Here is a 14533-nt window from a genome sequence, read left to right as displayed (position 1 = left end):
TTTAAAAAGCAAAAGAAAGAAAGAAAGAAACGTGCTGCATGCACATGTACAAGGGAGCTATACCCGTGTACGAAGGAGCTATTTATTCCCACAGTCCCAGAGTTCTCCTCCACCCTTAGAAGGCTTCGGGCCTTGTTTAGATGAGTAAGCCTTCCCCAGGCGACATAGCTCTTCCTCTCCGTTGCCCTTTCTCTTTCGATGGTGCAGGACAGATGGTCATAAGAAAGAAAACCATCCTGATGCTGGAAGCCCAGCTGATCACTAGCTGTGTGGCCTTGTGGAGGATGTCACACCTCTCTGGGCATCCAGTTACGGACACAGAAAAAGGGGATCGCCGTACAGCCTGCATCAGAGCTGGGCTTGGAGGGGTCGGTGGATCGGTGCCTGCCTCCAGCTTCTGTGGGCCACGTGGGAGTCGCTGTCCCCTTTTCTGTCTTGAAGCCTCTTTAATGTCAGGGATCCAGGTGTTCTCAGCTGGTATAGGGGGAGCAGTGGCCTTAGCCTAGAACCCCGCTTATGCAACAAGGGTCTAGCCTTGATCTCAGGATGGACATGGGACCGGTTAGGTGCCTGCTGGGTCCACGTGTACCTGCTGCTGCAGCCCCCTTTCTTCATAGACAACCATGGAAGGAGGTGCAGACCCAGGGCCTCCTCCCAGGTCGTCGGGCCCTCGCCTTCTGTCATCTTTTCCTTCTCTTTTTCAGAAGTGAAGAGCCCCACCCCTAAATTACTATTTTATATTTATCTCCCTGCTAAGGGAAGCCGGGAAGCCAGGCACAGATGGCTTTTCAAGATGGCATTCTGTGGCAAGGGCATGCTGGTTAGAAGTTCAAGTTCATCATGAATGGTGTGTATTGTCTCGAGAAAGGAATGTGAGCCATCATTTCTCCATCTCTGCTCATGTGTATTAACACGGCGGGGAGCCTACCCCCCACCCCCTGCCTGTTAAAACCATTAAGGCGGCTTCCAAAAAACGAAAACATCCTGGCTTCCAAAATGCATTAAGAATTTGCATCTGCAGGAGCTCAAATTCCACACTGCCTGCCTGCCAGTCTCTGGCCAGGAGACAGGTCTTGGAATAACAGAGCTGGTGGTATCTGTGTTAGAACAGAGCTGCTCTGAGTTCCCCTGCTTTCTTTTCACAGCCGGTGATGGGGATTACTGGCGCCTCCTGAACCCTGGTGAGTATGTGGTCACAGCCAAGGCAGAAGGTTTCACCTCGTCTACCCGGAACTGCATGGTCGGCTATGATATGGGGGCCACGCGGTGCGACTTCACACTCAGCAAAACCAACCTGGCCCGAATCAGAGAGATCATGGAGAAGTTCGGCAAGCAGCCTGTCAGCCTGCCCGCCAGGCGGCAGAAGCTGCGGGGGCGGAAGAGACGACAGCGTGGGTGACCTCGCAACTCTTGAGTCATGTTCCGGACCCCTGCAAATTAAACCACTCTGGCTGTAGCTCCATAGAGGACTCGCTCCTTGTTGTTTTCTCTGTGATTCAAGAAGACCTGGGAGAATCTGTGCATTGCAAGGCTAGTCCCAAGGGGAGGTCTAGGGTAGTTTCTTGGGCGGAGCAGGAGAAGAAGGCTAGTGGGGCCGAGAGAGTGAGAAAATTCAGGACGTCAACCTGGGAGTCTGGGAAAGAGAGGAGCTTGCCTGTTGAAGGTTTCCTGGCTGCACAGGAAGGGAAACTGGTGCTTCTCCTGTTTGCGTGACAGCAAGAGTTCCCCATGCATTTGCAATTTGCATGACTGAAAGGCAACATTCCCAGGGTTCTGCCATCCCAAATATGACCCTTCAAAAGGCTCCTCTCCAGAGGCTCCTGGGTATTCTAAGAGAATCCACCCTCTCTGGCCCCAGGACATTCTAAGCTGCTGCAAATAAATCCTATCTCTGTTGACAATAGAGACGTTACCAAGTGAGCATCAGTGAGCCTCTTGAATCGGCTTAGCTTCCCTTTCAACAAAGGATCCTGCTCATGAAAGGAGACAAAGGCTGAAATAATTCAAGAGTGAGTGCAGGCAGCAGGCGTGCACTGGGGCTCATGGCCTGCAGTGGGGTTCGCAGGGAACCCCCCAACCTTCCTGTGCTGCCGTAGTTCTGGGGGGCTCCCTGGGTGGGGAGAGCAGGAGGGGCCAGCCTGCCTAAGGAACCAGATCCCTTCACCTGGCTCTCCTTTTTGACCTGCTGGGACTTGGAAAGAGCTGGAAGGGCACTGACCTACAAAGCTGCCTGTTCAGTAGAGCTCCCCTTTCCTGGAAACAGGCATCCGAAGCTGGCCTGACATCACTCTGGGAGTGATTTTTGGTGTGTGGGCTGCCAGACCCTCCAGATTCAACTCAGTTTGATGAAAAGCTCTTAGAACGACCTCTGAGCATCCATGTGGAAGGGGTTAGTGCATCGCCGTGCCAGAGAACAATTTGTCTCACTTTTTCTTAGTGTCGCTGCCTCACTGACCTGGGCAGAATAGAAAAATAAAGAAAGCAAATGGCAAGATGCTTCTAGAGTGTGGTTGTCCTGGGTAGACTCGCGGCCACCCAAAGGCCACACCCCACCCCCTCAGTCACCCTGGAGAAGCCCCCGCCTGCTCGAGAAGGGACAAACTCCCCCCACCCTCTGCCGTTCAAGCTCTGCAGGGGTGCTGCCAGCTCTCTGTCTCCCGCCTCCTTCCTGGAGGAGCCTGTGCTGGGGTGAAATCATCCTGACACTTGGGACCCACTAGCAACTCCTGGGGACGCCAGTGAGCACCTTTCCAGAAATATCCTCATGTCGGAGTTCCTGCTGTGGCGCAGCGGAAACGAATCAGACTCGGAGCCAGGAGGTTTCGGGTTCGATCCGTGGCCTCGCTCAGTGGGTTCAGGATCCAGCGTTGCCGCAAGCTGTGGTGTAGGTCACAGATGCGGCTTGGATCCCCGTGTTGCTGTGGCTGTGGTGTAGGCTGGCAGCTCCAGCTCCAATTAGACCCCCAGCTTGGGAACCTCCATGGGCCACGGGTGCAGCCCTAAAAAGACAAAAAAGGAAAGAAAAAAAAATCCTCATGTCACTTTGGGGCAATCTACACTAGAGATGGGCAAACTTTTCTTACAAGGGATCAGATTATAAATATTTTTATAATATTTATAATAGGCTTTGCAGGCCATTGAGTCTCTGTCACGAGTACTTAACTCTTGAAGCACAAGAGCAGACTCACACTGTAGATACACCAGTGAGCAAGGCTGTGTTCCAGGACATTAGTTATAAAAACATGTGGTGGCTGGAATTGGCCCCCACATCCAGGGGGCATAGTTAGCTGACCCCTGCTACCTATCAGAACTAATAGGACTTTCTGCAACAATGGAAATACTCTTTTCTTTTTTCCTTTTCTTTTTTTTTTTTTTTTTGTTGCACCTGCAGCACATGGAAGTTCCCAGGCTAAGGGTTGAATCAGAGCTGCAGCCGAGGCCTATGTCACAGCCACAGGCACTACAATACCAGATCTGAGCCGCATCTGCAACCTACACCTCAGCTTGCAGCAACATTGGATCCTTAACCTGCTGAGCAAGGCCAGGGATCAAACCTGCATCCTCATGGACACTGTGTTGGGTTCTTAACTTGCTGAGCCACAATGGGAGCTCCAGGAGTTCCCGTCATGGCTCAGTGGTTAACGAATCTGACTAGGAACCATGAGGTTGCGGGTTCGATCCCTGCCCTTGCTCAGTGGGTGAACGATCCGGCGTTGCCGAGAGCTGTGGTATAGGTTGTAGACACGGCTCGGATCCCGCGTTGCTGTGGCTCTGGCGTAGGCCGGCGGCTACAGCTGTGATTAGACCCCTAGCCTGGGAACCTCCATATGCCGCGGGAGCAGCCCTGGAAAAGGCGAAAAGACAAAAACAAAAACAAAAAAACAATGGGAGCTCCAGCAATGAAGATGTTTGATTCTGGTGTGTAACACATGTGGCCATGGAGCACTTGAAAAGTGGCCTGTGCAACTTGGGAACAGCCCTTCTAGTTGTATAATTTTAATGAGTTTAAATTTAACTTTTACCGGTTATACAGCTGTTAGCCATAGAGCTCTCCAACAAGCCCAGTGCAGGAGAACCTTCCCCTTGCAGCATGAGACATGGCAGGCAACAACATGAAGCCCTCGAAACGGTCACCCAGCTCTGCAGTTCAGAAGGGGTAACCATCCCCAGTGCACCGCAGGCTGGAATGCCAGGCCCCTGCCATGTCCTGCCAGGAAGCCAGGTCCCCGCATTGGCACCAAGATGATCATCCCACTGCCAGCATCCAGCTGGGCAACCCGTGGGGCTTCGGGGCTCCGTGTGCTGTGTGTGCAGCAGTTCTCAGCCTCCGCAAGCCCTGTCTTAAGGCTTAGCCTGTTGACAGGTGTCCTGGGCTTGCTGGCTGGGGCTGGGGCTTCCAGCGCTGGCGCTGCTGTGGCCTGTGGTCCCGGGCAGGGCAGCCTTTCGGGTATCTTGGCTGCTTCTGCAACGGAAGCTGGTGGGCTTGGACTGTGAAGGCCTGTCTGGGTGTGGCGTCCCCTGGTTTCCGGTGCAGAAGTGACATTCTGGATGCCAAACACTGCTCTGTTGGAGCAACTCCTCCCCTCAGCCCCTTCAGTGGGCTCTCCATTGGCTCCAGAGTAAAAGAGCAGCTTCTCCTCGCTGGGCCTTCAGGCCAGACCACCTCCCACACCTACCTCCTGGGGTGTCTCTCCGACCGGGCTCGCCCCAGCTTCTCAGAATTAGCCCGTCTGGATCTTCCCTGGGGTGGCCTTGGGCCTCTGCACCTGCCGTGTCTCCCCACAGCAGAAAACTGTCCCACTTTTCTCAAGGTCTTTCTCAAATGCCACCTCCTGCGGGAAGCCCTCCTCCCGTTCACAACGTGGAGACACTGGGACAGATCCGTAGGGCCCTCGGGGCCTCTCGGCCACGGTCCCCCATCCCTTTCCACTGGGAGAGGTCTCACCTTGGGCTGTCTCCACTGCCGACCCGGAAGCTCCCCAAAGACAAGAACAACGTCCCACTTGGTCTCTGCCCCACGAGGCTGGCTGGGCTTCCTCCTCACAGTGGGTGCTCAACAGATCCGTGTGGAATTGAACTAGCCTTGCGCGTGTGCTGCTTTGTTTATAAGATTCCCTCTACGTTAGGAAAATGCAACTTGAGACATTGAAAATCTGTTCACTTGAATTTATGGAGTGTCTTTTTCCCTCTTTAAGAGTCTTCACATTTATAGACCTAGTACTTTCCTGAACAGAGACACGCCTGAAGGATTTAGAGAAGCTTTTGCTTTCCATCTGGACATCATTCTTTAGGGTAAAACCAACACAAAATGTCTGCTTCTGTCAGGGACTCCGCCTTCGCCTTATCCTTATTCTCCTGCTCAAGGCCCCGTGGCCGCTGCAGCCCTGCCTTGTCCCTTTTTGTGGCTCTGCACTCATGACGTGTGAAAGCTCTCAGGCCGGGGATCGAACCTGTGCCACACAACAGCTGCCCAAGCTGCTGCAGTGACAATGGAGGATCCTTAACGGGCTGCACCCCAAGGGAACTCCAGCAGTGCCTTATGTAATGTCATCTTGTTTTGGTTAAAGGGAATTTAAAGAGCGGCTCAAATCAGGGTCCTCCAGGGATCACAGCTCAGTTTTTATGACCTTCACAGAAAACCCCCCAATTCATTCAGTCTTCCTGTGACAAAGACGTTAAGCCAACTTTAAAACTGCAGTTGGCATTCATTTATAAATCATGACATAGTATAAAGGATATTGTGGTTACTTGGTATTTGGGGTGGCTGGGCTGGAAAAGCACCCAGGGTTACAGGTTGAGCACTGGCCCTGGGGGTCACCACCCTGCCTAGAGAAGCTCAAATTCCTCTGCCACTTCGTGTTGGCATCCCCATGCTCAGTGGGGGAGTCAGAGTAATGGGATAGCCGCCACCCACAAATCTCCACCCAGCAGGACCAGCCAGAAAGCTGCCAGACAGGCTGCCCAGAGCCCCATCCTGCCCCTGAGCTCTGGGCACCCAGACCCCCCCTCCCAAGGCTGTGGGGGTTCTTCCTTCTGTCTGTCTATCCTCTGCCGCATAAACACAGCTTCAGGTTCCCAGCCCAGGCACAGGGACTCCAGGGAAAATTAGAATAAAGAAATTAGAGAGCTGGAGCCCACGGAATAGTCTTCCGGGGCCTTCTGGTGTGTACATGGGAGAATGACAGTTGGGGGCATCTCAAGATCAAGGCGTCCAAGGATGGAAACCAGGATTCCTCTTGCAGGCCAATTCTGATTTATTGGGAGTAATTGCTTGGGACCCTGTGTTAAGAAAGAGTCTGAGGCAGAGTCCTGGCTCGGTGGGAAAGAATGCTGCCATTGATTAGCTATGTCTGCGATGGGTATGGGAAGGGGGTGACAGCCGTGGTACCTCATGTTTCTGTCCTTGAACTAGTCCAATCCCCTGAGTTTAGAGATGGAAATACTGAGGCCCAGGGAGAGGAACAAAGAATCCCAGGCAGTGTCTCAGTCCGTGGCAGAGGCAGGATTCTCAGAGCAAGGCTCTTTCTACTGCCCTCCCTGCACTCTGTCATTAGGTCCTGGAGCAGCCCTGTGGTCTGTGCCTCTTGGCCTAACTTTCTTAGAAGCAGATTGTGCCCCAGGCAGCGATGGAAGCCTTGGGAGTCACAGGGGAATTTCGGAAATCAGAGGACAAAAGGTAGGAACCCTCATTAGATCAACTTGTCTGGAGAAACATTAGTGAGGCGCTGCCGGAATGTAGAATAAAACCCCAAAGAAGCTATTGGGCCTTTATTGGATGCTTTTTTTTTTTTGCTGTCATAGCTTCCTGTCCATTTCAGACAACCTAACAGCTGGGTGCTGCCCTGACTCTCGGCCCCATTTGGATTTTCAGATAACGATGCTCATCAGAGATGCAGTGCGGTGTCCTTCACAGCCTGGTCAGCTCTCCGAGGTCAGCATCGTGCAGGCATTTCTCGTTATCTCATCTGTCAGGAGAGCACCCCCGCTGGAGCAGGGGGCTCATTAGTGCCTTTCTCAATGGACTCTGTCCACACCCGGTCCATTTGTCACCATCTGTGGGAGGACCTCTTTCTGGAGTCTTCTTCCAGCCTCTCTCACTCACCTCTGGGGCATTTTAGAGCCAAGTAATTGAGAATCTCATCCTTGGAGCCAGGAGATCTGCATGGTGGTCCCAGCCCTGCCTTTTCCTCCCTGCACAAGCTTGGGTCAATTATATAACTTCTGTGACTCAGGCTTCTCATCTGCAGAGTGGGTATCAAAACAGAGCTTTATGTCACGTGGATGTCGTGAGGATCTGGGTTGGGGGCATTTGGGCTGGCACCTGGCACACTGCAAGCACTAAGAGGCAGAGAAGAAGCTAAATATTTTTCTTCGGCTACTGAGTTCCCAGCACAGTGCAGATGATTTTCCATTTTCACAGGTGCACATAGAGGTAATTATCAATATTCCTATTTTTCAAACGAGGAGACAGAGGCTTAGGGTGCGTGCAAAGATAAGCGTAGCCACACCAACTACTTGGATTTTTTAAGTTAATCACTGTGATGGAAGCAGCCATTTTGACCTACTTCTTCCTTTGCTCTTGAATCGTGCATTAGCTGAGCGCTGAGGAAAGAGCTAAGTCCAAGAGACCGACAACTCCAGAGCTACGGAGGCAGGTCTCCCCTGGAGAATACTTACGATACCACGCTGGCTTTTAATGAATGTTCACTGCTTCTCACAGCTTCCTGTCTGACTCTGCCTTGCCCCTCCTTCTCTCTAGGCATGAGCTCCAGCTTCCAGGCTCTCCAGAGGGGCCAAGGGGGCTCAGCAAAGGCCACTCTCTTTTGGATGTTGTCTCTGTCCAGCTCTGGGGAGTGCAGAGAATCTGGGACAGTAGGAGCTGTTCTTATGCCTTCAGCAGATTCATACAGAACGCACTGCATTGGAGCCGGGGGATTCTTCAGGGCAGGAAGAAGATGAGAGCTTTGACCCCCTAGAGAAAGTTTCCATTGCACCCCCAGGCCCGTGGAGGGAGGAAGGAAAGAGTCAGCCACTCACTGCACCCATGGGGGGGCGGGGGGTAGGGCAGTGGGGTGGGGGGCAGGGGGATCGAGAGGAAAGGGGTGGAGCTTTGTGGGGAGGGGCTTAAGTTTTTTCCCACTACCCTTATCATCTGAGTGATGCTGAGTAAATTGTCCTGTCTCTCTGAGAGTTCCCATCTCTAAAATGGGCTTAAGGAGTTCCCTGGTGGTCTAGTGGCTAGGATTCAGTGTTTTCACCACTGCAGCTTGGGTTCAATCCCTGGTCTGGGAACTGAGATCCCACCTCAAGCCACTGCAAATCATGGCCAAAAAAAAGGTTTAGTAATCTCCGCCTCTTAGAATTGTCATTGGAGATTCAATGAATGTTAATGTACTGAAAATGTTTGGAACTTTCGGCATCAAAAAGATCCAGAAACAAAAATAGACTATTTTTAGAGAAAAGTGCAGCCACGTTAGAAGAGAGTCTGGCAGTTTCTCAAAATGTTACACACGGAGTGACTGTATGATCAGACCATTCTACTCCTAGGTAAATACTCAAGAGAAATGAAAACATGTCTGCATAAAACTTGTGCCGGAATGTTCCTGGCAGGATTAGTCATCGTAACCAAAAAGCGGGGACGAACCAAATGTCCATCACCTGCTAAGTGGGGGAGTGCGATGTGATCTCGCCTTTCAATGGAATGTTATTCAGCCATAAGAAGGAATGAAATACTGATCCACGCTACAGCACGGGCGAACTTGGAAAACATCAAGCCGAGTGCAAAAAGTCACCGAAGACCACATAGGGTATGACTCCATTTACATGAACTGTCTGGAACAGGCAAGTCCATAGAGACAGAAAGTAGATTGGGGGTTGCCTAGAGCTGGGGGCATGGGAGGTTGGGCAGAGGGGTATGGCGTTCCTTTGGGGGTAATGAACATCTCCTAAAACTGATTGTGGCGATGGCTGCCCATCTCTGCAAAACCCCTGAATTATACACTTTAAAAGAGTAAATTGTATGGTATGGACTGTATTCAACAGAGCACTCTTAAAAAGACAGGGTCATATGTCACGAGATGTGTTTCTACAGTATTTTCTTAGCCTCTTTGCTGAAAACTCTTATCTTGTCCTGCTTTACTTTACCCCATCTTCCTGCTTGAAAAATAGTCGCAGTGACGGTGAATGACTTAAGCTTAAGAACAAAGGCATAAGTTATTCATAGGGTCAGCTGAATGAGGACTTAATGCATTGGTCTAGGCACACCAGACCTGTACAGATTGGCACTCCATTTGCACAGCATGATATGTCCTCTTAAGAATAAAAGAGGAGCCCCACAGCCCCAGGGGTTTATGAGGGGTCGTTAGCTGGATATGCATTAGCAAAGAAGAACCAAGGTGCAAACCTAGGCACGCAGGGTTGCTGTAGATAGGCACGCCTTCTGCAGATGCACAATGGTGATTCTCTAGGTGCTGTGCATAGATAGCTGACGCCAAGCTTCCTCAAATGCTAATGATTGTTCAATGCCTAAAGGTCAGAGTAAAAGCTTAATCAGCAACCGGCTATGTGACTTATTTAAAATAACTTAAAAAAACCTATATCCTGCACCTACAATCCCCTTCGCACGTGACATAATCCTAAACAACACAATAAAAGCAGTTGGTTTCTTTTCTTTTTTTTTTTTTTAATTTTCCCACTGTACAGCAAGGAGATCAAGTTATCCTTACATGTATACATTACAATTATATTTTTCCCCCCACCCTTTGTTCTGTTGCAACATGAGTATCTAGACAGTGTGGTTTCTTAAGGCAGTGCTCTTGGTCCCTGAGACCTTGAGTCCCCGGGTTACCACCTGTACTTAAGATAAATGTCTGTGTGTCTTGTTTTATGTTAACTTTTTTCCTTAAGTTTCACAGCACTGGTTCTTCAGCCCCATCCTGCTGAGCTGGTCTCGGCAGTCATATAAGATTAAATAAGCATCATTTTCAAATCTGACTTTCCAGGCAAGACTTTGGTCGCGTTAGTAATTTTTCCAATTATATCCTATTAAAAAGGAGACCCAGTTCCTACTAAATCCATGCAAACAACTCTAGAGCCATTCAAAGTAGGAGACTCAGTAAGAGTTTCTGAATTGAGCTATTAAAAATCAAGGCAAATAAAATTCACTTTTTAAGTGTATCCTTCATTAGCTCCTGTTCTGGAATAAACGGACACCTTACTTGAGGCCAGGTATCTTCGGGGGCCTATGAAGAAAATACTTTTTTAATAATGGCATGAAGATATTATTAACCTGCAATGCTTTCACTGTTCTCTTCAAATGTATTCATAAATAAGCATTTAAAAAATACTCCGTTTCAGACCTACAGACATGGAGAACAGACCTGCGGTTGCCAAGAGCGCTGGGGAAGGATGGATGGGGAGTTTGGTCTCAGCAGATGCAAACTATTATATACAGAAATTACATACAGAATGGCTAAACAACAAGGTCCTACTGTGTAGCACAGGAAAGTATATTCAATATCTTGTGATAAACCATAATGGAAAAGAAAATTAAAAAAAAATGTGTGTGTGTATATATATATATACATATATATATATATATATAACTGAGTCACTTTGCTGTACAGAAGCAGTTAATACATTATAAATCAATTATACTTCAATAAAATAAATTTTTAAAAAATTCTCAATTTCCAATTCAAAAAAGATGGATAGTTATAACTCTAAGATCAAAAGCTTTGGGTGGGAGTTCCCATCATGGTTCAGTGGTTAATGAACCCAGCTTGTATCCAAGAAGATGTGGGTTCGATCCCTGGCCTCGCTCAGTGGGTTAAGGATCTGCGTTACCATGAGCTGTGGCGTAGGTCACAGGCGCGGCTCGGATCTGGTGTTGCTGTGGCTGTGGGGCAGGCTGGCAGCTACAGCTCCAATTTGACCCCTATCCTGAGAATCTCCATATGCTGTGGGTGTGGCCTTAAAAAAGACCAAGAAAAAAAAGCTTTGGGGGATCCTCTGTCACTTTTATGAGAATAAAGATACCTGGAAACAAAGAAAGAAATCAAGAAATGTAGCTTTAGGGAAAATTTACTGTTTTCTTTGACAAATAGGAGCATTCCGTAACTCTATTTCCCTATCACTGTTACCTCCAGTATAGTCTTAACCGATGGTATCAATTATAATTTTTTATTTTCTAATAGCTTTTATTTTCAATTATAATTTTTAACCAAAATAACTTCTCTTTCATCCAGTAAACTGTGGGATGGCTAATTGAGAACCGTGTCACACCAGCATTTCAGCAACTAGGAGAGCTCATGAATTGACATAACATCTTTCTATAACTATGTACCTCCCTTAAAGACTCTCTTAAAGTAGCAAAAAATGTGCACATTCATTAATATGGCCCAATGAATATAAAGTTAAGAAGCAAATGCCTATAGATTCAAAACTATGCATAGTAATCTTTTCAACATTCATCTTACTTAGAAATGATCTAGGCATTCAATGATATTCCACTAATTAATGCAATTTAGGAGTTTCCGGTTGTGGCTCATCGGGTTATAAACCCAACTAGTATCCATGAGGATGCGGGTTTGATCCCTGGCCTCACTCAGTGGGTTAAGGATCTGGCATTGCCATAAGCTGTGGCATGGGTCACACATGGGGGTCAGATCTGACATTGCTGTGGCTGTGGCATAGGCTGGAAGCTGCAACGCCAACTCTACCCTAGCCTGGGAACTTCCATATGCCACAGGTGCAGCCCTAAAAAAAAAATTTAAAAAATAAATTTTCCTTGTGGGTAGGGATGACTCCATGTTTATAAGCTCTGGGTGATGAGATGTAAATGAGAATTCCAGGAAGTGAGATTCAAAGGAGGGCCCGGCTTTTTGTTCTTTCTCCTTCTTCCTTCTGTCAACTTGGAACAGCGACACGAAGGCTGGCACCCCAGCAGCCATCTTTGATACCAACCTAGAAGATGGAAACCAAACATTGAGGAAGGCAGAGCCTGGGGCCTGGAGTTACCAAGTGCCAATATATCAGGTCCTAGCTGTCTTCCTCTGGACATTTCCAACCTACCTCATTTCAGCCTCTGCTATTGGAGGGTTTTGGGTTCTATGCCACAGAGCTTTATCCTAACTGAGGCAAGGCTCGAATTCAGGTCTCTCTGATGCAAAAATCTTCTCCAACCCCTCAGCCCATCCTGAACTCAGGAACATTTTGCATGTATTTTTTCTAATTTAGTCTGCCTGGAAACGTTAGAAACCAAAAGCCAAAATGCTAAACGGTGACTAAAAAGAATAACCCTAAAAAGAATAACTGTGTGGCCGGGGTATTTTCAGCTCCAGATTTCAGATGTTCCATTATGCACTGAGGTCCTTTGTGGACAACCTCACTAAATCGGCTGCTATTTCTAACGCTTCTCAAGCTGTCGCTGGTCACCACCTCCTAACTCAGCAGCCTTGTTAAGGATTCTGGAGGGTGCAAAGGCTTCGGTGCACTGATGTGGAGGGAGCCACGGACACTGCTGTGTTCACACTTTTGGGTGGGAACTTTCAGCACGGTGACTCCATAACAGTGAAACCAGATATTTTTTGGCTCTGCAGAAAGTAGACACATACTATTTCAAAAACTTTGCTTCGCACCTTCCAGCTGATCAACAAATAAAGAACTTTTCGGAGTTCCCGTTGTGGCGCAGTGGTTAACGAATCCGACTAGGAACCATGAGGTTGCGGGTTCGGTCCCTGCCCTTGCTCAGTGGGTTAACGATCCGGCGTTGCCGTGAGCTGTGGTGTAGGTTGCAGACGCGGCTCGGATCCCGCGTTGCTGTGGCTCTGGCGTAGGCCGGTGGCTACAGCTCCGATTCAACCCCTAGCCTGGGAACCTCCATATGCCGCGGGAGCGGCCCAAGAAATAGCAAAAAGACAATAAATAAATAAATAAATAAATTCCCTTTAAAAAAAAAAAAAAAAAAAAAAAAAAAGAACTTTTCAAGATACTTCTTTTGGTTAACAGAAAGGTAAGGAGCATCCAAGGATATTCGCTTCATGTTAGGTTACTTCATTTTTATTTAGTTAGTTAGTTAGTCTTTTTTTTTTTAGGGCTGTTGGAAATTACAATAACTCTGGCTTGGGTCGTCAGTGTCAGAAAGTGAGACACATGGACAAGGAGAAATCTCGACAAGGCTCTTTACTTCTGCAGAAGGGTGCGGACCCTCCAAAAAGTGTGCACCCGATCAAAGGACCCTCCCCTATTGATCCCTAACGCAGGTGATGTACCTGTCCCCTTCCCATGGGTCAGGTCAGGGCACACACTCTTCCCCATTGGCTAATTTGAAACACATTGTTACTGGGAGAAGAGGGAAAGGGGAGGGTGGGGGCACAGGAAGGCCTTTCAGCAAAATGGAGTCACCAAGATTTCCTTTGATAGAAGAGACATTATGTTACTTCTCACAGGGCCACACCCGTAGCGTATGGCGGTTCCCAGGCGAGGGGTCACATCAGAGCTATAGCTGTTGGCCTACACCACAGCCACAGCCATGTAAGATCTGAGCCACATCTGTGACCTACAGCACAGTTCACGGTAACGCCGGGTCCCTAACCCACTGAGCCTCTGTCCTCTCAGATGCTGGTCGGATTTACTTCTGCGGAGCCACGACAGGAACTCCTTGATAGGTTCCTTCATTAGGGATAAATTGTCTGTGTTCTCCTAAATACCTAGGAAAGAGATGTAGTCTGCTGTGAAGGGTTGGGTTTTGGGTCAGGTGGTAGAGAGGCAAGAGAAACTGGATATGCAGGTAGACGGCGGCCAGAACATAGAGAAAAAGAGGATTCTGACCCATAATCTGCAGGAACCAGCCCAGGAGAACAGCCTGCCACCTGTAAATCAGGCTTACAGGAAGTCAGACTGCTGGCTCTTGTAATAGTTCAGGAAGCCAAACAATAGCTCCTATAACAGTCGACCCCAAAGGGCCAGGGCTTGATCAATAGCCCTCCCTAATTTCTGTCTCTGCTTCCAAGTTAGGACTCACCAGAGACAGTCCTATATGCCCCCTAACCAATCACACATGATGCTCGACTTCTAATTAGTCCACCTCCAGCCTCCCATGGCCAATAGCCTCCCATCAGGATCACACCTGAAGCCTTCCCTTTTCCCGGTAGTAAGCTTTCAGCTCCTCTGCCTGCCTTTGAATCTCTGCCAAAATGTAAGAGCTAGAGGCTGACTCCCCACTAGAGCCAGCTCAGAATTGCTAGCCCCTGCTTGTTTTCCTGTGGGTGGTCATCTCATCACTGCTTTTGCAGAAGAGGCTCAGGCACTGGAAGGAGAGAGAAGCAGATTTGATTTCAGACTCTGTCACTCGCTGCCTTGTGACTCCAAGCAGGTCACATGACCTTGCTCACACTCAGTGTCCTCCCCTGCATAATGGGCCAGGGGCAATGATCACACAGGGTCCCTTTAGTGATCTGAAAGGAGACGGCGAAACAAAAGCATCCTGCCTGGGACTGACTCGAAGGGAACACCCTCGCAGGAAATGAGGAAC

At 48.8% G+C, this 14533-nt stretch overlaps 1 protein-coding gene across 4 annotated transcripts in view; it reads left to right on the top strand.

Moving 5' to 3' along the window:
* Positions 1-2494, top strand: part of CPXM2 (carboxypeptidase X, M14 family member 2) — a 129858-nt gene extending 127364 nt beyond the window's left edge. For 3 of the 4 annotated variants that reach the window (XM_021073606.1, XM_013983826.2, XM_013983827.2), the window contains one exon: positions 1146-2112. In XM_021073606.1, coding sequence (XP_020929265.1) covers positions 1146-1399 — 254 coding nt within the window. In that variant the 3' untranslated portion in view covers positions 1400-2112. Of the gene's footprint in view, positions 1-1145 lie in introns of all 4 variants that reach the window. The other variant, XM_021073605.1, reaches the window with a different exon arrangement.

Source organism: Sus scrofa, chromosome 14 (assembly GCF_000003025.6).
Source record: "Sus scrofa isolate TJ Tabasco breed Duroc chromosome 14, Sscrofa11.1, whole genome shotgun sequence".
NCBI classification, from domain to species: domain Eukaryota; kingdom Metazoa; phylum Chordata; class Mammalia; order Artiodactyla; family Suidae; genus Sus; species Sus scrofa.
This window is presented reverse-complemented; position numbering and strand designations above follow the sequence as displayed.